The sequence below is a fragment of the Pongo pygmaeus genome, chromosome 5, assembly GCF_028885625.2.
Source record: "Pongo pygmaeus isolate AG05252 chromosome 5, NHGRI_mPonPyg2-v2.0_pri, whole genome shotgun sequence".
NCBI lineage: Eukaryota > Metazoa > Chordata > Mammalia > Primates > Hominidae > Pongo > Pongo pygmaeus.
Window position 1 is genome coordinate 105,693,913 of NC_072378.2, and position 22,764 is coordinate 105,716,676.

General features: G+C 40.5%; 1 protein-coding gene across 1 annotated transcript in view; it reads right to left on the reverse strand.

Moving 5' to 3' along the window:
* Positions 1-12,206: 12,206 nt before the first annotated feature.
* The window catches only part of LOC129039096 (uncharacterized), a gene marked incomplete at its 5' end in the record, with an annotated part of 54,970 nt that continues 44,412 nt past the window's right edge, over positions 12,207-22,764 (reverse strand). The window contains 4 exon segments of the mRNA XM_063666932.1: positions 12,207-12,454; positions 14,449-14,507; positions 18,866-18,972; positions 21,888-22,042. Coding sequence (XP_063523002.1) covers positions 12,207-12,454; positions 14,449-14,507; positions 18,866-18,972; positions 21,888-22,042 — 569 coding nt within the window.

A 22,764-nucleotide genomic window follows, 5' to 3' on the forward strand; every position in this document is an offset into this window, starting at 1 on the left:
ATTTAGGAGCTTGGCTTTATGTATATCATTACATAGGTGCTTGAGAAATCCATGAATCCTTTACTGCTTCTATCAAATAAAAAAAAAGTTGATGCAGGTCATCCTTGATTGTAGAGGAAAAGGATGTTGTAGTAGCAGTAGTTAAGGATATATGTGGTTTTTGGTGGGATGGAGGGAAGGTGCTAGGCACTATGAAGAAGAAGTTGAAGATACCTTGTATCTGTTTCCTCCTAATGAGGAGGGGAAGAGATCACACAGGAATGCTGGCAATTTCAAAGAAGTGAGATACAGTAGTTTTAGAATCTGAAGATTATCAGCTGCCAAGTCTCAAGTTAAAAAAAAGAAGTGTCATAGTCAGAACAAGACCTAAAGAATTACTGGGACAAGAATAGGGTATTTAATCCAATGATTAACCTGTAAATATCTGTGATACCACTCAGCAATCCAAACCTGAAACATCTGAGCAGACAGTAGTAACATATTTTTCTCTCTTTAATCAGATTATAAATCATTGTGCCCTGCTCTGATACTTTTCAATCAAGAGACTCAAATTGTTTATCATCTATAATTTGGAAGTGCCTTTAGACTAAAACTTTGACTTAAGACTTAAATAATCTCATAAGCAAGAGTGAAAAAGAAATCAAGACAAGTCCGATATCTTCTATTTTCAACTCTTTTATTGCTTCCTCCCTTATAAATGAAATGTACACAGACAAATCTTTAGTATTAATCACATCTTTAAGAAGGATCCAGTTAACTAACAGCAAAGGTAAAGTTCTAAGGATCAGCTACTTTGCAAGACATGCAGTCATGGTTGAAGTGAAGTGGGGTTATCCCTGTTTCTACCTCTTTTCTGTATTTGGTCAACCCAAAAGAACACCTGAATTTAACTGAACCAATTTCTTTACTTTATTGTGTCTTTAATTTCCTTCTAAAGATGGACAAATTTTACCAACCAAATAGAATGAAGAATACTTCTTTTTCCTATAAGCAGGACATTTTTAACACTGGATTATATCATGTTTTGATGTATTATTCCTAATTTCCTTATATTCTCTTGTTCTCTCTCTCTCTCTCTCTCTCTCTCTCTATATATATATATATATATATATATATATTTTTTTTTTTTAAAGGGAGTCTTGCTCTATTTCCCAGGCTGGAGTGCAATGGTGCAATCTCGGCTCACTGCAACCTCTGCCTCCCGGGTTCAAGCGATTCTCATGCCTCAGGCTCCTGAGTAGGTAGGATTACAGGCAAATGCCAGCATGCCCAGCTAATTTTTGTATTTATAGTAGAGATAGAGTTTCGCCATGTTGGCCATGCTGGTTTTGAATTCCTGACCTCAGGTGATCTGCCTGCCTCAGCCTCCCAAAGTGCTGGGATTACAGGCGTGAGCCACCGCGCCTGGCTTATATGTTTTTTCAATCTCTTATTTCATTGGTGCATAGAGAAGACCAGTTAGTACATTTTGTCTCTTGGATTTTCTTCTGGAAAACACAATGTACTTCCCCTCCCCACCCACTATATTCTTTTATTTCTGTATTGAAGCTTTTGAATAATCCAGGTTTGTTGGGGATTACTGGGAGTTTTGGAAGCATCTGTCACATTCCTCAGCTTGTTGTACTTTTCCGTTGAGATAAGCCAGGGGACACATGATCTACCACATGAGCAAGCCACCAAGAAGGGGTGGCCTTAGGAACAGGAACTACTAAAGGCACATAACAATATGGACAAATAATGTGTAAGTAATACACAAAAGGTTCAAGTTTCATCTTAATCCAGGTACAAAGAGAGGTGGAAATAAACACGTAGTTGTCAAGAGTTCAAATCCTATGGTCAAAATCATCTGAGTTTAAATCTCAGTTGTGGGATCTTGGATACAACAAATAACCTCTTCTGGCCTCAGTGAAGTAGGAAAGCAAAAATTGGTACTCCATAACATTATCATATAAATCAAGTAAAATAAACTAGCACATTTCCTGTGCACAGTAAGCATTTTTCAATGTATGCTGCCGTTGTATTATAAAAGGCAAAGTGAAACAACAGTTCAATTGTTCAAACAAAAATAGTAGGAACAAAGAAAAAGTAGTGACTATGTCATTCATGAAGATACTTTTCTCCAACCACCTTCCTCTTTCACAGAGCACTATTAATATTGTTCTCAACTGCAAATGTTATCTTTCTCTAAAAGATCAGTGTTCGTTTGCCGTAAGTATTGGATTGTGCCAGTATGACAACTTTCCTTGACTTCCACGTACCTCTGCAGCCCACTGCCATATTCCTTTGCTCCCCTTCACAGGAAAATTTCTTAAAACAATCTTCTATGTACAGTGATTCCATTTACTCCCCTCCCACATTCTTCAGCCCATTTTCACCAGGCTCTCATCAGCACCATTCATTAAAAACCTCTCATCACAGTCAGCAGTGGCCTCCCATATGCCAAAGCTAATGTTCACTCTTCTGCCTTGTTCTGACTTATCTCTCAGCAGCACTGGACATGCCCCATCCCTTCTTTCCTGGCCTTCTTCACTTTGTTAGGGCACCTTCTCTTTTGGTCTCCTCCCACCTCCCCGGCCAGTCCTTCTCAGACCACTTTGTCATTCTTCCTAGAGTTCAGTCTTCAGACCCCTTCTCTTCCATCTATATTCACCCCCTCAGTGACATGTTCTAGTCCCATGGCTTTATATACCTGTCTATAACTTATGGCTTCCAATTTATATCTCCAACATTGGCCACACTGCTACCATCCAGATTCATGTGTCTGTCATCCAACTGGATGTCTTCATCTAGTCATCTAACAGAAGCTCCAGACTTGAAATGTTCACAACTGCACATTTGATTCTCTACTCTTACCCAAAATAAGGGAACTCTTTCACTTCCTTCAGTCTCATTCGTCTCAGCAAACAGCAGTTCTACCACTATCTTTCCAGTTGCTCAGGCCAAAGTCTTCAAATGGTCCTTGACTTTACCATGTCTAGTACATCTTATATCAAATCCTTCAGCAAATCCTGAAGATCTCACCTTCAAGCTAAACCCAGAATCCAGTCACTTCTCATCTCTTACCTCTATCACCCTCATCCAGACCATCGAAGTCTCTAGGCCTTACTTCAGCTTCCCAACTGTATTCTCTGCTCCTATCTTTGCACCAACAACTTCTTCTCTTGCAGCAGCTAGAGAGAAGTGTTAAAGCAAGTTAGATCAATCCTCTGTTCAAAAACTTTCAGTGGCCTTTCCTTTTCACTCAGAGCAAATGATCTGGCTCTGGCCTCCTCTGCAAAATCAATTTCTCACAGTTGTCCCCTCCTTGCCCACTTTGTTGTCTCCACTGGGCCATTGTAACAGCCTCCCATTTCTCTGCTTCCAGTCCATTTCCCTAGCCCCACATCTGCCTCTGATCTCTCTGATCTCCTTTCTGATTCTCATATACTCTAAGCCTTCCCTTCATTACAGGCTTTTTGCATTTGCTGTTCCCTCTGCCTAGAAAAATCTTCCCTTAGATAATCCCATTTGACTTGTGCCCTTTCTTCCTTGGGCCTCTGCCCAAACTTCACCTTATCAGAAAGACTTTTCCTGACCATCCTAAATAAAAAAATCAGCTGCTACACTTTCTATGTTTGTACCCCAAGCCTCATAAAATTTGATCCCCAATGTTGGTCTTATAGTGAGGCATTTGAGTCATGAGGGTGGATCCCTCATGAACGGCTTGGTGCCATCCTCACTGTAGTGAGTGAGTTCTCACTCTATAAGTTCCCTTGAGAACTGATATTAAGAATAACCTGGCACCTCCCTCCCCTGTCTCTTGCTTCCACTCTCACCGTGTGATCTCCACATATGCTGGCTCTCCTTCATCTTCTACCATGAGTGAAAGCAGCCTGAAGTCCTCACCAGAAAAAGATGCTGGTGCCGTGCTTCACGTACAGCCTGCAGAAACATGAGCCAAATAAATCTTTTTTCTTTTCATTTTACCCAACCTTGGCTATTCCCTTATAGCAACACTAAATGGACTAAGACATCACCCCCAATTTCTTTCTATCCTTTTAACTCACTTTATTTTTCTTCTTAGCAGATATCAACATTAGACACGCTATAAGTGTTTGTTGTTTATTTGTTTATTGTCATCTGCCCCAGTGAAATGTAAGCTCCATGAAAGCAGGGACTTAATTTTAATTATTGGTTTAGCCCAGTACCTGAAATAGTGCCAGGCTGACAGTAAATGATCAGTTATTATTTGCTGAGTGAATGAATGAACTAATGAATTGGTCTACTCAGTACATAGTTGGTGATAGGCCACTAAAAGGTTTTAAAAGTTAAAGGAGTAGATCAGATTTGTGTGACTTAGAAAAATATATAGTGAAAAATCAGTGAAATTAGTTTATTGTTTAATTGATATCACTAGAAGCAGACTTTTCCACTGCTGACATTTCCAATTGAAGAATCACCTCCTCATTGACTAAATCCTACCACCAGGCTGAGTCACATGGGACATGCTGCTGAGCCAGTTTTTCTCCTGTGTGCCTGAATGACTCAGAGTGCCAATGACAGTGTTGGTTTTATGTCCCTGGAACTCCACTTGGAAGTTCGGAATCAATTGTCAACTCCATTCAAGTGTGTCTTGCTCAGCCTGGTTAACTTGAAACTGTTCCTTGAACAAGATTGCTGTTTTATCTTTTGTCATCCACTTGCTGTGTGACTAATTTGAATGTTACCATTTTTAACTAAAAACTCTTTGTTACTAAACAAAACCATTTGAAAGACTTTCACAATGTCTGGATACAATATTTTTTAGGAAAAAAAGGCAACTTAAAACTTGCTAATTACAAACTAAATATACATGATTTTAATTGAGTATCAGGAGTCCAAACCTATTAGTTTAGCATAAGAACATCTTACCAAATGTTAAGTATTGTGGCATGCTGTTTGAATTTGTGCCTCACATACTAATGAACCACATATTAAACTTCCAAGGCATGAAAATTTCCTCTCCCCTGCTCCCCTACGTGAAGCAAAATGAGTGAGGTGCCCAACCTGATAAAGAAGGTACGAGTTTTATTATTATCGGCTATCATTATTTTGTTTCAGAAAAATATTTTTGTTTTACTATTTAAAATGGGCTTTGTCACTATCTTCACACTGGATTTAGAAATCCATATTGGTACTGAAGGACTAGACGTAAGTCTTTAGGATAAAAGGATCAAAGACTTAGCATCTCTAAATATTCTAAGGGAAACAAACAAAAGAAAACAAAAAAAGAAAATGGCTTACATTGTCATGATCAAGTAGAAAAAAATGGGCCTGGACGGCCTTGGGAAATGGTGTAAAACTGCATGCAAACTACTCTTTTGTATGTTTTTGGCCTTGCTTGAGAAAAATGACCAGGCTGTTCAATTCTCACTTCCAGAGAGAAGGAAATGTAGTAAGGAGCTTGGGATACCCAAGGAGACTTCTGAAGGCAGTAACTTCAAGTAGTTTCTTCAATTTCTCCCAATCTGAAATATTGGTTTGCCACTTCCTGGAACATTTGCTTTCATATGTAAAACTTATAAAACTTATTAAAAAATTAAATCACAATTGACAACAATGAGCAAATAACTGGATATAGTAATGCAGAGAGCTATGTTAAGCTCCTCAACAATATTAAGAAAAATTGTAGCCTCCATTATGACAACTTTAAACGGTGCCATCCAACGATACTCAGCTCTCTGGGTGGGTCAGCAGTTCCCCTTCAGGTAGTCAATTAACTTTTTTTATTCATTGATGGTATCAGTGCAACATTCCACAATCTCCTTCCTACTTAGCCATAGAATCTTACAACTGCAAGGCTCACCAACTCCAACCATGTTCATTCCACAAGGAGGTACTGATCAGCTACAGCATAGTACATTGGATACTTGGGGATTCAAAGATACAGTCCAAAATCTTCATGGAACTTTCAGTCTGGTGGATAAAACCTTTATCACAGTGCTGCTGGAATCAATGAAAAATATTATTATGATTGCAAAGATGGGGCCATAGAATGCTGCACGTGGCTTTAGAGGGAGAAGGTGCAGTAAGGTTAGGGAAAGCTTCCCAAAAGACTGACTCTTAAGTCTTGAAGAATGAGTAGGAGGTGAGCTGGCAGTAAGGACCTAGAGGTTGGGGAGAAAGGCAAGGAAATGAAAAACATCTGAGCTATGCTGTCCAGTACCATAGCTGCTAGCCACTGCACATATTTAAATTAATTAAAATCAAATAAAATACAAATTTTAGTTTCTCATTTGCACTAGCCACATTCCAAGGGCTCAATAACCACATGTGGCTAGTGTTTATTGTATTGGACCATGTAAATGTAGAACATTTCTATCATCATAGAAAGTTCTCTTGGACAGCATTGACTCTGGACAAAAAGAACAACAAAAGCAGAGAGACCTAAGAGCGAATGTTGGTATGAATAACTGCAGGTGGTTAAGTACAGCTGGAGAACAGAGTACCTAGAGAGGGAGAATGACACGCACATAGGCACAGCAGGGGCCATCCCAGGCCATCCACCCATTAACTTCCTTTGCTGATATCACAAAACTCAGGAGGATTCGAGTCCTGGCAAATTCTGTCTCTCATTATCAACCAGTCATTATGGCATTGAAAAGCTGCATGGCTGAAACCTTTGAACAAGCATCTTTGCTTCACCAATTGTGTTTATGAAACCATATGTCTTATGGAAACGAAGGCAACTTACCACATCATGAATTCATTACTTTCCTTTGAAAAAAGGAGACTGAATGTTTTATATGGGCATCTTATCCCTCTTTTTATTTTTTATATATTAAAAAAAAATCCATGTAACATTTTTCACTTACAAAAACTGGGTTTTTTTTTTATATATATAAATGCTTTTGGTTCTTCAGCACACAGATTTTGGTAGAGCCAAGTATTGGATGTAGGAAAACAGGATCATGCTATTACGAATTCAAGAATGATTACGGGCAAGCTCCATTCAACCTCACCAACCATTTTTCCTCAAATAATTAAAAAAAGGATCACAATGAGGCTTTAAAAATATATTGGTAAATTAAGAAATACACAGGATTACATCAATACTTTAGGATTCTCTATGCTGCAGTTCTTGACCTCCTTAGCAGACCACATGGAGGGTATGTGGGTATACAAGGGACTGGGGTCCCAAAACCTTTTCAAGCTGTTTCTTCATCTGTAACAGTGTTGAAATGTCCTCTCTAGAGATGTGGCAGATACTAAGTGAGCTAATACATGGAGAGCACTTAGCCTATAGGATCTCTCTGTGTGTTTGTGGAGGAGAGTAGTGAGGATGGGGCCGGCCATCCATCAAGCCATGTATATGTTTGATGGTGCTACAAACTTGTTCCAATACTTTTTCTGGAAATGAAATTTCCTGAGATGGGTTCTAAGACCCTTTATATAAAAAAAAAAAGCACATCAAAGATTATGAAGTAACAAAACCACAAAAAAAAATAACCCACGTATATGCCGGACACTGACACTCTATGGCTTTTATGAAATGGGTGTTTATCATGGAGCTTCCCAAGCTTTCTCATTCACAATATGCTTAACAACTCAGTAATTTTTTTTTACAGGACCCTAAACCAAACTATAGGCTAACATCTTCATTTATTAAGTAGTTATGGCCAAACATCGTGCAAAGTCCAACGGATGTTATTGTGCTTCCTAAGAAAATTTAAAATATCCCACTACATCCCTGACTTCACTGCAGCACTCTAGCACACCCCAGCACACATTTGGGAGCCATAGGTTTAGCATGTTATACTTTACAAAGCACTTCCACAGCTACTACCTTGCTTATCTTCACTGTAACTACTGTGAGACACTATGTAGATGAGAAAATTGCACAGCCTGGCCAACAAAGCACGATCCCATCTCTAAAAAAATTTAAAAATAAGAAAATAAAAGTTTAAAAAATTACCAAAGCATGGTGGTATGCATCTGTAGTCCTAGCTACTTGGGAGGCTGTGACAGAAGGATGGCTTGAGCCCAGAAGTTCAAGGCTGCAGTGAGCTATGATTGTGCCATTGCACTCCAGCCTGGGCAACACAATGAGACCCCATCTCAGAAAAAAAGGTGACTACAACAGAGTGCATTTAAGGTTTTATAGCTAAGAGGCTGCAAATCAAGACACAAGTTTATTGGGATCTGACTCCAAACAATCTTCCTCCTGTTCTGTATGCTGTTTCTTCCTCTACTCAGAAAGTCAATAGCATCTTTTATTAATCTTCATTGTTTTACAGTATTATTCCCTTACTAAAGTGAGATATGCAAGAAATATTTCCATGTTAGGATGCTCCTTTCAAATTTATATTTCAATTCCTTGACTAAAAAAACAGCTATTCCAAAATACTTTTTACAGTAGCTGAACCTACACACATACACACACACATACCCACACAAAAAACTATTCCAGCAGGTGTGTGCATGTTGTAGAATAAAGCAAGGTGAAGTAGTCCCCCATTATCTGTGAGGGATATGTTCCAGTAACTCCAGTGGTTGCCTGAAACTGAGGACAGTACTTGATTCCTATATATAATGTACTATGTTCTTTCCCATGTATACGTACATATAAATGTAAAATGTACTATGTTCTTTCCCATGTATACATACATATAAATTAGGCACAATAAAAGATGAACAATAATGATGTATAATAAAACAGAGCAATTATAACAATGCCCTATAATAAAAGTTATACGGATGTACTGTCTCTCCCTCTTTCTCTCTCTCTGTCTCTCAGGTTCTCATTGTACTCTACCTTGGGTAACTGAAAGCATGCAAAGTGAAAGCTCAGATAAGGGGATATTACTGTGCAAAGTTTCAGATAGTAGAAAAGCTGTCATGCAAACTACAGAATGATAAATAATAGCTAACAGTTCTTGAAATATTAACTCATGACAGGCACGTTACTAAATGGATTACAAAATTTAAGCTTTTTCAATAATTCTATGGTGTAGTACTATTATTATCCACTTGTTAAAGGTGAGAAACTTGAGGTTTAGAGGGAATAACTTAACCAATATGCAACTGAAAGAAAAAAACCTAGAATAGTCAAAACAATCTTGAAAAAAAAAACACATTGGAGGACTCATAAAACCTGATTTCAAGATTTACTATAAATCTTTACTATACTGTAATCAAGACAGTGTGATACTGGCAAGAGGCCAGACATCTAGATTAATGGAACAGGAGAGAGTCCATAAATAAATCTACAAAAGTCCCAATTTCAACAAAGGTGTCAAGGCAATTGAATAGATAAAACTTAATCTTTTCAACGAATAGTGATGAAACATCCCTATGCAAAACAAAGCAAAAAACCCAACCCACACCTGGCATCTAAAACTATAAAACCTCTAGAAAAAAATAGAAAATCTTTCTGACCTCAGCAGATAAAATTTCTTAGAACACAAAAAGCAAGCTTCATAAAAGAAAAATTATAAATTAGATTCTATCAAAAATGAAACACAGTTGAAAAAAATGAAAAGACAAGCCACAGACTAGAAGAAAATACTTGCAACACATACCTGATAAAGAACATGCATCCAGAATTTATCAAGAATTCTCTAAACTCAACAATAGAAAAACAAAAATCCCAACATCAAAAATGGGCAAAACATTTGAACAGACAATTCACCAAAAAAAATACAGAGATAGGAACTCAGCATACACAAAAACGCTCAGAATCATTTGTTATTAGGGAAATGCCAGTTAAAACCACAATAACTCACATTATTAGACTGGATAAAAAAATTTAAATGGACAAAATTGAGTACTGGTAAAGATGTAGAGCAACTGGAAGTCCCATAAATTGCTGGTAGGGATGCAAAACAGTGCAACCACTTTGGAAAACAGTGTGCCAGCTTCTTTTAAAGTTAAACATATACTCACCATGCAACCCCGGAGCCCCACTCATATGCATTTACCCCCACCAAAACGAAAATATGTCTATACAAAGGCAAATGTTCACAGAAGCTTGATTCATAATCACCAAAAAGTTGGAAACAACCCAAGGTCATTCAACTTGTAAGTGGATAAACAAATCATATTTCATCCATACAATAGAATACTATTCAGCAATAAAAAGGAAGAAATAACTGATATAAACAGTGTGTCACTTCAGTAACAGTATTTTAACCTTCATTTCCCTTACAGTCAGTTATTTAAAGCATCCTTGCTGCCATTATATCTGTCATCATACTATTAAGTAGATTGCAACCTGCATCTTTATAATCACTTATATTTTCCAGAACAAATAGGCTAGTTGCCTGAATTGTATTGCATAAATGTTCTAGTCTTCAGGACGGGATTCAGATGATGCGCCCTAATCATCAGCAACACATTCACAAATTCCAATCCACCGGGCTGATGGCATCCTTTAGGTATTGATTTTTGCAAGTTTTTATTTCAGAACGTGAACTTATCTTAGATGTATCTTCAAATTCAAATGTCATCTTACTGTAACCCTAAATGTTGGAAAAAAGTATGAGATGGAGTCCCTGCCACTGTCTAATCAGGGGGACAGAATTCATAACTTATCTCAGAAGAAATCAATTTCAGGTCATTTTATTCTTTGCAATAAAGTTGATTGATTAATTTAATTGCTATTATTTTAATACTGCTTTATATGAGTAAATTGGCATTCCAGATAAAAATTATTCAATATGTGCCCAACTTTTCATGAGTAAAAGATGGACTATGTGGTATTACATATGATTTATGATCCATATAGCTCAGAATACCCTCTTTTTACAAAAATAAAAGTATAATTTTCTATCTAAATCCACTTGAGGTAGATTATTATTTTGGTGGCAACCAATGAATCACTCCTCCTGGGATGCATGCCTTTGTGTATTTCCCTCCCACGTTGACTCTGGAAATGGTCATGTGAGTAGCAGAGGCTTGGTAAGTGCTCGCATACTGGGCCTTGTCCACTTGGAATTGTTCACTGTGGGAAATCTTTTTTTGTGTGTGTGTGTGCTACCCAGCCACCATGATGTCACGAAGCTCAAGAAGCCATATAGAAAGGCACAGACAGAAAAGAACCCTTCTCTTCTTTCTTCCTGCTATCTTCATCCAGTCATGGTAGTGAACCAGACTGGACCATTCAGACAACAGTGCCCTAACACAGCTGTTTTAAAACTTCTTGGTCTCAAGACTTCTCTCCACTCTTAAAAACTATTAATGATGTCAACATTTTTGTTTATATAAGTCATTTCTAGTGAAACTTACTATATTAGAAATTAAAACTGAGAATTTAATAATATATATTAATTCACTAAAATAATTTTAAAGCCATTACATTATTAGTATCATTTTAATTAATATTTTAATATTTTATATGTTAATATTAATAACAACTATATTTCTAGTAAATAAACTTAGTGAGGACAGGAGCATTGGTTCACGGTTTTTGCAAATCTCTTTAAAGTCTGGCTTAATAGAAAATAGCAAGATTCTTGGCCGGGCACGGTGGCTCATGCCTGTAATCCCAGCACTTTGGGAGGCTGAGGCGGGCGGATCACGAGGTCAGGAGATCAAGACCATCCTGGTTAACACGGTGAAATCCTGTCTCTACTAAAAATACAAAAAAATTAGCCAGGCGTGGTGGCAAGCGCCTGTAGTCCCAGCTACTCAGGAGGCTGAGGCAGGAGAATGGCGTGAACCCGGGAGGCAGAGCTTGCAGTGAGCCAAGATAGCGCCATTGCACTCCAGCCTGGGTGACAGAGTGAGACTCCGTCTCAAAAAAAAAAAAAGAAAATAGCAAGATTCTCATAATCCATTTAATGCATTCAGTCTGTTGCAATATTACCTAAAACTTAGGCTCCAGAAAACTCTACTCTACACTCAAGGGACAAAGGAAGTGAAAAAAAAAGCAAATAATGTCTTAGTCTTGTTACAAAATAGCTTTGGCTCTGAGGAACCACACGTTTTGAGAACCATGGCAATGGAATAAACTCCAGGAAGGAACCCAGGTGCCAGAATAGTTTCCTTCGGGGTAGAGCACAGCCCTGTGCCAACCTAGGACACTCATTAAGGACTACGTTAAAGAATATCCTGGGGTCTCTATTGCAGGAATATAACCCTACTAGGGTCTCGAGAGAGAGGACTTCCCAGGCATGGAGGCCCAGGCCTATTTAGCTGATTCAAAACCCAGATCCATCCCCTGGTCTCTCACTGTCTGATTTCTTGTTTCACTCCCAAATGACCATCACGTAAGCCAGAGAAAGCTCCTCTCCACCACAGAACCCACCCCTGGCTTCTTTAAGCTGCAAAGTCCAGATCAAACACATCTCCAGCTCAAAAAAGGAAGAATTCACAGCTCTGTCCCAAATAAGGAACTTTTTCTCCAAGGCTTTATCCTCTGCCCCAATATTAAGGTCTGGTCTCCCCCACAACTCATGATAACCATTACCCTCATCCACAAGGGTGTGATCTGACCCTGAAGCCCGCAAAAGACAGCCACTTAACAATTGACACCAATATATTAACCAAAGTTCAAGCTGTACAGTCTTTACCAGAGTCACTGTGTTAAATATCCACAAAGATAAATAATCACAGCATTGACAAAGGCCAAATTGGTAATATAACTTATTCTGTGCTATCAGACTGCAATGATGGCAAAGATAAAGTGATACGTTTCTGTTTTTCATGACATTGAAGGAACTTAGTGTATCCAGACCAACATTTATGTAAAGAAATAGAAGAGAGTTGGCCAGGTGCCGTGGCTCACGCCTGTAATCCCAGCACTTTGGGAGGCCGAGGCCGGCGGATCACGAGGTCAGGAGATCAAGACCATCCTGGCTCACACAGTGAGACCCTGTCTCTACTAAAAATACAAAAACTTAGCCGGGCATGGTGGCGGGAGCCTGTAGTCCCAGCTACTCAGGAGGCTGAGGCAGGAGAATGGCATGAATCCAGGAGGCGGAGCTTGCAGTGGGCCGAGATCGCACTACTGGACTCCAGCCTGGGCAACAGAGCAAGATTCCATCTCAAAAAAAAGAAAAAAAAATAGAACAGAGTCATAGACTAGACTAGACTAGACTAGAATAGAATAGAATAGACCAGACCAGAGTACAATCCATATCTGGGTTCAAAATGATGCTACTTTTACTAGCGCTGACCTTGGGGAATGTACTTAAACCTTTGCTACTCAGTGTCTTCATCTATGAAGTGAGGATAATAGGTTCTCCCACGTAGGGTTATGAGGGTTTAGTGGGTTAATATTTTTAAGGGGCTTAAAACAGTGCCTGGGACATACTGTAAGTATTTGTTAAATACATTATACTGTGGGAATGTGTGTGTGTTTGTGTGAACTGGGTTGTGATCAAAGTCTGGAAAAACTTAAAGCTAAAGGAAGTGAGACCCAAACCTGACTTCAGTAGACAGAAAGAACACAGCTAAGCCAAAGAGGTGTGTGGGGGTGGGGGGGCACTTTCTAGGGTAGGAATCACAGAATGTGGGGGTCTGGGTTTAAGCCTCTCCTTCCACAGTCTGGGGAGCTAACAAGATGGGGGAGGGGAACATTAAAAAGGAGAGAAAGTTGTTGTTTTACCTTACGTAGAATTCTTTTGTACTCAAATCCCCTTTATCAGGACCCAGATGTTTTAAAAATGATGCCAAGCTGTGATAAAAACAGACCCACATGCAGGAAACAGAGCACATCCAGCAAGGAAGACCGTTGGGTAATTCAGTTTATTAACGACACGTTCTATGTGGTAACTATTTACAGATGATCATAAAATATATCCCCGACAGTCATTTCTTTTGGTTGTTATTGTTTTCAAAGTTTCATCTCTAAAATCTCTTAAAACCACTTGCCCAGCTGGGCTGAAAACAACTTACAATCAGACAATTATTTAACCCTAAGCGGGCATAAGGAGGAAGGACAATATGGTTTGAAGGTTTCTGCTCCTATATGTTGGAACCCAGCACAGAGAGGGATGCTTGCTACTTCCAAGAACCTGCACAAATAATTTGGACCACGATAAGATCACTCTGAATTGGTTATGCCCATCTAACTTAGATCATTGGATAAAATTTCGAACCCAAGAATCTTGACATGAGAGCTCACCTGATGATGCTTAATTGATGATATATTACCATCCAATGCCACCTGACTTATTCCTGAACAGGAGCAGGACTGGCAGGGAGGTGGGGGTAATAAAGGTGGAGGCCAATTATATTCAACTGTACTTAATCTCAGTGGCAGTGAAAGGGCCCTTCATTTGAATCAATTAAAAAAAACCTGCAGGGAAGAATGAGACCTTAAGGAGTCTTAAAATATCATCAGTGATAAAATATCATCAGTCAAGCAGGCTGTAGGTAATACGCTATTATCAGCCCCCAGTCTATAGATGAACCAACCAAACCAAAAGAGATTAAGCAACTTGGACGGTGAAGCTAATAAAAGGGAAGGGAATATAGTGACCAAACCCAAGAATCCGAGAATGTTCTCGTTGCTGTATCGCTTGGGGCTTTCCTCATCTTCGTTTCTATTATTCAAGAATATAGTGCGTGTTACAAGTCAGGTATCAAATGTGTAAATAGGTATCGTGCCTGAAAGAAATATGTCCCGATGACCTGTAGGACTGGATTGTCTGAATTACAGTCCTTGTGACTGAATCCAGTTGGCGTGATATAAGCATAAACTTGCTCCACGTTTCATGCGTAAGCTTAACAATAACAGAAAATACTTTCCTTCAGATTGCCTGGTGATTAAGGTAGTGGACATCTACCAAGCTCACGCTTAGGGAGGACGAAGAACAGGTTTATCAACACTATACTTCACGGAGTGTCAGTCATGAGGTTTTCAAGGAGAAGCCAGTTGTTTTGTTTGTTTTTTTTAATGACATATTTTCATGTAGTTAGGAAGGGGTGTGCCCATTCAGAGCTTGACTATGACACCAGGAAGTAGAGCATTAGAGTGAAACCCATGAGACAATGACCTTAAGTACAGGTGGTTGCCACAGTGTCTATTATTAGGATCAGTGAAATACACTCAGAAGTCGTGTTGCAAGATGGCAGGATGGAAGGCCAGTTTCCCCTGACAAAGTGCAAAGGCATGTTATAAACACTTGCATGAACAAACAGCGTTTGCAGCAACCACAACCAGGAGGAAAATTAGAGGACATTTTCCACAACAAAAGCAGTATTGTTTTCCTGTGGTCACTCTGAAATTCATCCTTTGTTGCAGAAGACGCTGAGGCTCCATCATGGAACTGTGGCATCCCACCCAGCATTCTCCCTGTGGGCCGAAGTGATGGGATAAATTGATTCATAGCGAACTGTTCCTTCTAACTAGGGATCCCACATCTTCAGTTCAATAGGAAAGAGTTCTCCAAAGAACAATGAGGTATAGTGGGCCAAGCCGATAAAGCAGATGTGGTACATCCAATTCTCTCTCAGGGGCTGGGACCCTGGCTGACCTAAGCCAGGGCGACTACCTCTGGGCTCCCATTTCCTCATCTTCATGGTGGGGGTCCCATCCCACCATGCCAGTCCTTAGTAATGATATTGTAAGGACCATGCCGGTCCTTAGTAATGATATTTTTACTATATATATGCATATAGCCCTTCCATAAGGTTTCTCCTAATTTTTATTTTTTAAGGTATGGAAGCCAAAACCTGTTTGCTAAGGGAAATGAAAAGCTTACAAGAAAACACATTTTGGTTGTGTTACAGACGCGGACGGTGCCAGACAACTGCGGTTCATGTAAAGTCAGAGGGGGAATTACACAAACAGGGAGAACAGGGAATCTCGGTAAAGCCTCCTGCCGGAGAGGCCTCCATCATCCTATGACTCCACAAATGCTCTCTCCCCACCCACTCCCGCCCCCAGCTGGGAGGTGAGTCATCTCTGCCGTTTCATCAAGGTGTGCCTAGACTGATTTTTGCCTTCTCGGTATCAAAGTACATGTGATTCAAGAATATTTGTTAATTCAACAAGGATGTGTATGAATCTCTTAAGTTCTCTGGCAGAATGGGATGGGGCATAAAAAAGTAATACTATTATAATTTAGTAAGCTCTAACAACATGCTAGACACTGAGGGTATAAAAGAGGAATAAGACGTGGACCCAGGTTTCAAGGGGCTCAAGATCTAGTGAGAAGCCTGATAGGTGAACAGATCACACAGGGTCAACGCTACACTAGAAGTAGCCACAGAGTTTGCAGAAGACACAAGCATTGCCTGCAATCCAAAGGCATGTTTATGCCATTTCTGCCATCTGTTTTTGGACCGGCAGAAATTCTTGAGAAAAGCATGTGGTTTTCAGAGGGTCCCCACCCTATTCCCCTTTACCTGGTCAGGTAAAAATGAAAGAACATAATAAAGGTGGAGTTCTGAGTGACACGATTTGCTGTAAGTTCAGTTAAGCTAGGAAAGCTCATTTCTAAAGAGCTTCCTGTAAACAAGGTCCATGACTGTCTCCAGCTCATGATGAATAAATGAAATAATTGATCGCAACAGACACGTTGCCTCAAAGAAAGTGTCTCACACAATAATATGTCTTTTATTTTTCCTGTTCTGGGGTGTGGTTAGGTTGACTTTCCCTTGGTTAAGGGACTTTTGGGTCTGACTACAAAAGTTTAAGTGCATTTGCAAAGTTGAAAGGACCCAGCCAGGAAGTATTTGCTATTTGATAGGTAAAAAGAAAATCCCTTGATGTTACAAAATTAAAACAAAACAAAACAAAACAAAATACAAAAACCTGGGTGAAAACATTTTTAGCTCATGAGCTTGAATTTTAAATCTTATGATGATCTCCTCCTTTCCAATACTTTCTCATCTGCAGATATTGTATAAAATACAATTACAATAGAAGATAGTATGTGCTGCTTTGCTTGCCACCTCGTTTCCAATCCAGAATACTGGATGCATTTTTGTGAAACAAAGCCGTAGGAATACAGAAATGCTCATTTCATTCTCCTTTTAAGCATCAGCCATTGAGACCTTCCAACTACTTACAGATCGAGTTATTGAACTCTGCAAAATGGTTTTCTTTGCTATGATTTATTTGCTAGGTTTTCATCTGCTTAGAAGGATGAAAAACTCACCACTTTCCTTCTCTCTCAGATTTTAATAGGTTAATTCAAAAACTCAATCTGAAAATGAGCTTTCAAATTTAAACCTGAACCTCTCCAGCAGAAAAAAGGTAGAGCCAGAGGAAGACAGATCTGGGAGAGGAGGAGAGACCTTCCCATTCCCAGTATTCTCCCAAATTCAGTTCACTGGCATTCCTTTTTCTTTTTATTCAATTTTAATTTCTAATTTTTGAGGGTACATAGTAGATGCCTATATTTATGGGGTACATGAGATGTTTTGATACAGGCATGCAATGTGTAATAACCCAATCATGGAGAATGGGATATCCATCCCCTCAAGCATTTATCCTTTGTGTTACAAATAATCCAATTATACTCTTTTAGTTATTTTGAAATGTACAATTAAATTATTATTGACTATCATCACCTTGTTGTGCTACTAAATTGTAGGTCTTATTCATTGTTTCTAACTAATTTTTTTTGTATCCTTGGCACTCCTTTTTCTGAAAAAAAAAATCAGTTAGTTACAGGTGATGAAATTACAGAACTGATTAAGACATAATGACCAACAGTCCTTTTCAAATTGGGGCAGTAGTAGAAGAAAGAAGGAGGTGGGAACACCTCGGGTTTGTTACTGCTGACTCTACAGTTGCTTTATTGTCTGCGTTCAAGAATAATGAGAAAGGACAGTTGGGGGAAATGTGACAAATTGGAAAATAATAAGAACTAATGCATTACGAAGTGCTTGCTTCATACCAGCACTCTTCCAGCACTCCATACTTGTTAACTCATTTACTTCTCACAATCCTGTGAGACTGGGAGGATTATTAACTACACCTCACATGAGGAAATGAAGCACAGAGAGGTCAAGTAACCTACAAAAGACACACAGCTAGCAAGCTTATCTGGCTCCAGCATGTGTATTTGGCAGTGTGGCTCCAGAATCTGCTTTTGGTTTTGTTTCTTAAACAGTAGCCAGAATTGCATCTTTATATTTTAGTACCTATTTCACAAGAAATTATCGAGTTGCATATGCATAGTAGCATGAAGAGGGAAATTAGCAGGGAGATTCAAGGAAGTTAAAATAGGAAGTGGCTGAGGCAAGAAGCACCACCAATTTAAGGACTCAGGGGCTGGTCACAGATTGTCCAGGGCTGCCGTTCAGATAGTCAGGAAACAACCTCGAGGCAGAGCTTCCAAGATCTTATTTCCTCCGAGCTGGAAAGCAACATGGTGTGTCCCCAGGGAGTCTCCTTTGGGAAATCAGCCATCTGCATAGGGTGGCCTGTCCTGCTCCAGGCTCCCTAAGTCACACTCCTTCAGCTCAGGAGCTGGACGATCCCGGAGCTTGCCTGTTCCCACCCTGCCTTCAGCTTTTGCTATTGGACCATTTCTTCCAGAGCAGCACCCACATCAGAATCTGCGCTGAGCCCCTCTGCTTCTCTTTCCACCTTTCTTATTTTTGCTCTCCTGGGAATACATGTCCCTCTCACTTCATGGAACAACCAACCGTCAGCTTTGGAAAGGGCCTGGGTGATGATCCAGTTAGGGGTGGGGGTTATTGAAAAGGACCATGTGCCAAACTGGGGAGGGGAGAGCACAGGAGATTCTGGTATTGCTCAAAAAGGGGTTTTTTAATGTTTAGAGATGATATTCTGGCTCCATTCCTTCATTGGGTAGCCAGGAGGCTGCAACCTGGAGCGGGGAAATGACTTAAGAATGGGTCATAGAGCTAGTAAGAGGCAGATGGTAAACTCAGACCCAGATCGGCCGCCCTGGGGCTCACTGCACCTGTGCCCACCACTCACCGAAGGGCAGTGCCCTCATCCTCCATGGGCTCTTTTTCCTCCTGGACCTGTATGGAGACAGTCATCAGGGAGTGTTTCTGGTGAATTCTGCCTTCAACCTTCACTCTCTTAGACCATAAATCACCTTTTAACAGGTAAAAGATCAAAAGTTGCTGATCTCACCCTGTGTCAGATGCTTATTTCTAGCTTGCTTTTCTGTTCCACCCCCGACCTGGCTACAAATCTTCCTCCTGTAGTCTTCCTTTCATTGTCCTCTCCATTTCTCTCTGCTCTGGATGTTTTGCATCCAGCTCTTGTGAGCTCTCAGGCTGCCCATGGGGATGTAGGCCAGACCTATGTTCACTGCACTTGCTTCTTCACTGCTGGCTTTTCACAGCCTGCCTTTGGAGGTCTGATCCCACACCCTACTTTCCATTGTCCAAGACATTAATGGGCGGGCTGTGTGCTAACGCAGTGTCCCTGCTGGTGGCCCGTGAAGTCCAAGCCAGCTGCATTCTGCATCTAGCCAGCCAGCCCCTCAGTATCCACATGGAATAACTAAGCAGTTTATCTTAATGTTCTTCCCAGACTCCTCCCTCACAGGCCCAGGTAGATCTACCTTCAACTGTCCTGTTTCCTTCCCTACGGAGATGTTCAGACATAAAAGGAGCCTCCACAGCCACCATTTCTTCAAAACAAGATGCTAATAACTACCCTTTATTCAATATTCACTATGTGACAGGAATCTTCATAGGTTCTTTGCATATGTGATCTCAAACTTCATAGGAAACCTTTGAGAGGTGATTATTATCAGCATTTTGCAGATGAGGAAGCTGAGCGGTTTTAAGCAATTTGTCCTCTCTCAGATATAAAATGCTGAAGTTGGGGCTGAAACCCAGGTCTGTTGTGGACAACACTGCCCAATCTGTTTCCACCACAGCATCCATGCCTTTGGCCTGATGTCATATTTTGTTCTAATTTCAGGCATTATCCTGGGAGAGCCTTCTAGTGAATTAATGTGCCATGCTATTTCAGAATGGGGATCTGTTTCCTCTACCTCTCAGTGGCATCTGCTCACATGTCTTGCCCTGAGTGGTACTCTGCCATGCCCTGCCGCCCTTCACACCCAGCAAGGTTTTTCTTTCTGCTGCTAGCTTGGGCCTTCCTTCTTTTGTCCTTCAGTTTGTCTAGAGGAAGTAATTAAAACTGACCCAAGACTAGGAACTTCCTTCTCTGCTCTTGCTCTCCCCTCTCTCCCCACTGAGTTTTGTTTTCTTCACTGATGGGGTTGTCTCAAGCCTTTTTCTTCCTCTTCGAGCTTGAAATTCAGGCTCTCTTCTCAGGTACTTCAGTGCAAAATCAGCTCCTGAAAGCTGTTGCTCTGGCTCATGATCAGCACCACAGTTTGCCTTTTTGCCTACTGGTTTCTATTCTGCCATCATTGAACAATATTTGCTGGACAATTCTCCTTCCAATTAAATCTCTCCTGTCCCTCCCAGGCAACTGACAACTTAGCTTGAATCTCACTGCTAGTAGTTCGTGGGACCAGGAGTGTGGGTAACGTTTTTCAGCCAGGAGCAGGGCTGAGACTTTGTCAAAAGCAACCAGGCTTGTTAAGAAGAGAACACTGACCAGAATCTCAACGTGAGACAGAGTATGGTTTTGCTTAGGGTCTAGTAGTTTATCCATTACACGAGAAGTTCCCAAACTTCTCTTCAAAAGTGGAACTGAGATGGTGTTTTACTAAAATAAGATAATAGTGATCTTCTAATTTACAGAGGGGGGAAAGAAAATAAGTAGACTTTTATCACTTTTATTTGTTTCACTAAATTTTCTAAACTTTTATGGTATCTTCTACTGTTTATCTGAAAAAAATTAATAACTTACATCAAAATATCAGAATTTACAAATGCATCTTTAAATATTTGATGGACTCTTACTTTTTTGACTATTTTGCATGTATGCATATATAATTAAATGATAGTTTCTACTGGTAAAATTACTACTTCCTGCAATGGAATTTATTATATCAACATTTAATTTCATGATTTTCCCATCAGAACCATGAGACTACATTTCCTAAAGGGAATGGTGGCTGGGGGAGAGGCACCTAAGCCTTCCGCTTCCTCATTAGATCATTCAAATGCAAGATCAGCCTTGGGCAGTTGGGAGCAGAGCATCTTCCCTGGCTGCCAAGGGTATGAAGCCTCCTCTGTGTTGCAAGGGAAGTATCTACCCAGGGTGGGAGGAGACACCCTGGAGGAGCCGATGTAGGGAAAGGAACCGAGAGCTGGCTTCCTGGAGACTGTGCCACTCCTCCTGCACTGTTACCCCTTCTGCTCCAAGTTTTGATTTATCTTGTGCTTGATGCCTTCCCTACCTTTTATCCCATGAGGTTTCCCCAGATGAGTATTTCATTCAGCTCCCGCTTATTGAAATGCTGGGCTGTTCTCGAAAGAGGAAGAGGTGGCATGTCGCTGTGATGGGCCAGCACTCTGGGCCCTACAGTTTGAAATCTCCTACTCACGTTCCATGATGCCAACACCTCTGGCATAAAAGTGGAGAGAGCAAATAACAGTTGCCTGGGAACACAGAGTGTTTTGATGTTTTGTGGGTAGACTTCTTTAGTGAGTTACAATGATATTGAAAATGTTCACAAAATAACCACCTTTTCTTGCAGCCAACAGTGAAAACGCAAAGGCCTTTGGCAGATTTCAAGGCTGAGGTTTCCAGGTATGTTTTATTCATGTGCAAATCTGACCACACCTGCCATCTGTCACCAGGCAGGAAAGGAACATGATGAAGTGGTACCCAGGAATGCTTCCCATTTAGGCCTCCATTACTAGGTTCTCCCTGTCTTGCAGAAATACCCAACTTGTTTGCAAACCTACTTGATAGCAAATTGTCTCTTCTTCCGGCGGTATGAAAAATGAGAAAGGTCACCCACTGATTTCAGTAGTGAAACTTCTGCTCATGGAAGGCCAGGCGTGTGGTGTGGTGGGCAGCATGCAGACAAGCAGGAAGCCGTGTGTCATAAAATTACTTGTCCTTCACGAAGCCGGAGGTGCGTGGTCACTTGCCTCGAGGGGCAGTGCACTCTCTGCCCAACTAACTCAGCAAGGTCTTCCTGAAACTCTGAAGCAAGGCCTGTGATGGGTGCTGCCTCTCCTATAGGGCTAAGAGAGCAGCTTAATTTGGCTGGAGGAAGAAGAGACCAAGGGTCTGAGAAAAGAGCATGGCCAGATCATGCTCTTGTGTGCATGAGAACTACCTAGTGTGATGCTCACAGTATCCCCTTCACCAGTTCTAACTTCATTGATAGGGGCCAAAGTCTTGGAATTTTGCAAACCAAACCCAGCAGGTTGGAATGGGCAGCCAGCCCTGAGAACCACTTGCCTGGTGTCCTGATCTCTTGGACACATTGCTCAAAGCCTCACTCAGAAGCATGGTGGCCCTGTTAAGAGCAACACAAAAGCACCTCTTGTCACTCATTTGGCAGCAGAGACCATGTCCCCAATGCCTCATGTTAAACATGTGCTCTCAGTACAGTGCAGCCTTTAAGAAAGATGAAGCCTGGATTGTGAGAAAGGCTCAACACAGCCACTCACTGGGCTGGTGCACAGAACGGGACATAAAAGACCTTCAGCTCAGAGACTCAGAGAGAAAGCTCACAGTCCCAGGCAAGTTGCTTAACATCTCTGGTCTCATCATCCTCACTGTAAAATAGAGTGTTGGACACACAAGACAATCTCTAAACTCCTTCCAGCTTTAACAATGTGTAAGTTTATGGTTTTTCATCCCATGCATCTGATCATTTCAATCTGTACTAACCTGTTCTTTCCACCTACAAAATAGAAATGAAATACATCATCTCCAGAAAGACTGATGTATAAATACTTAGTTGTAAGTGCCAAAAGATT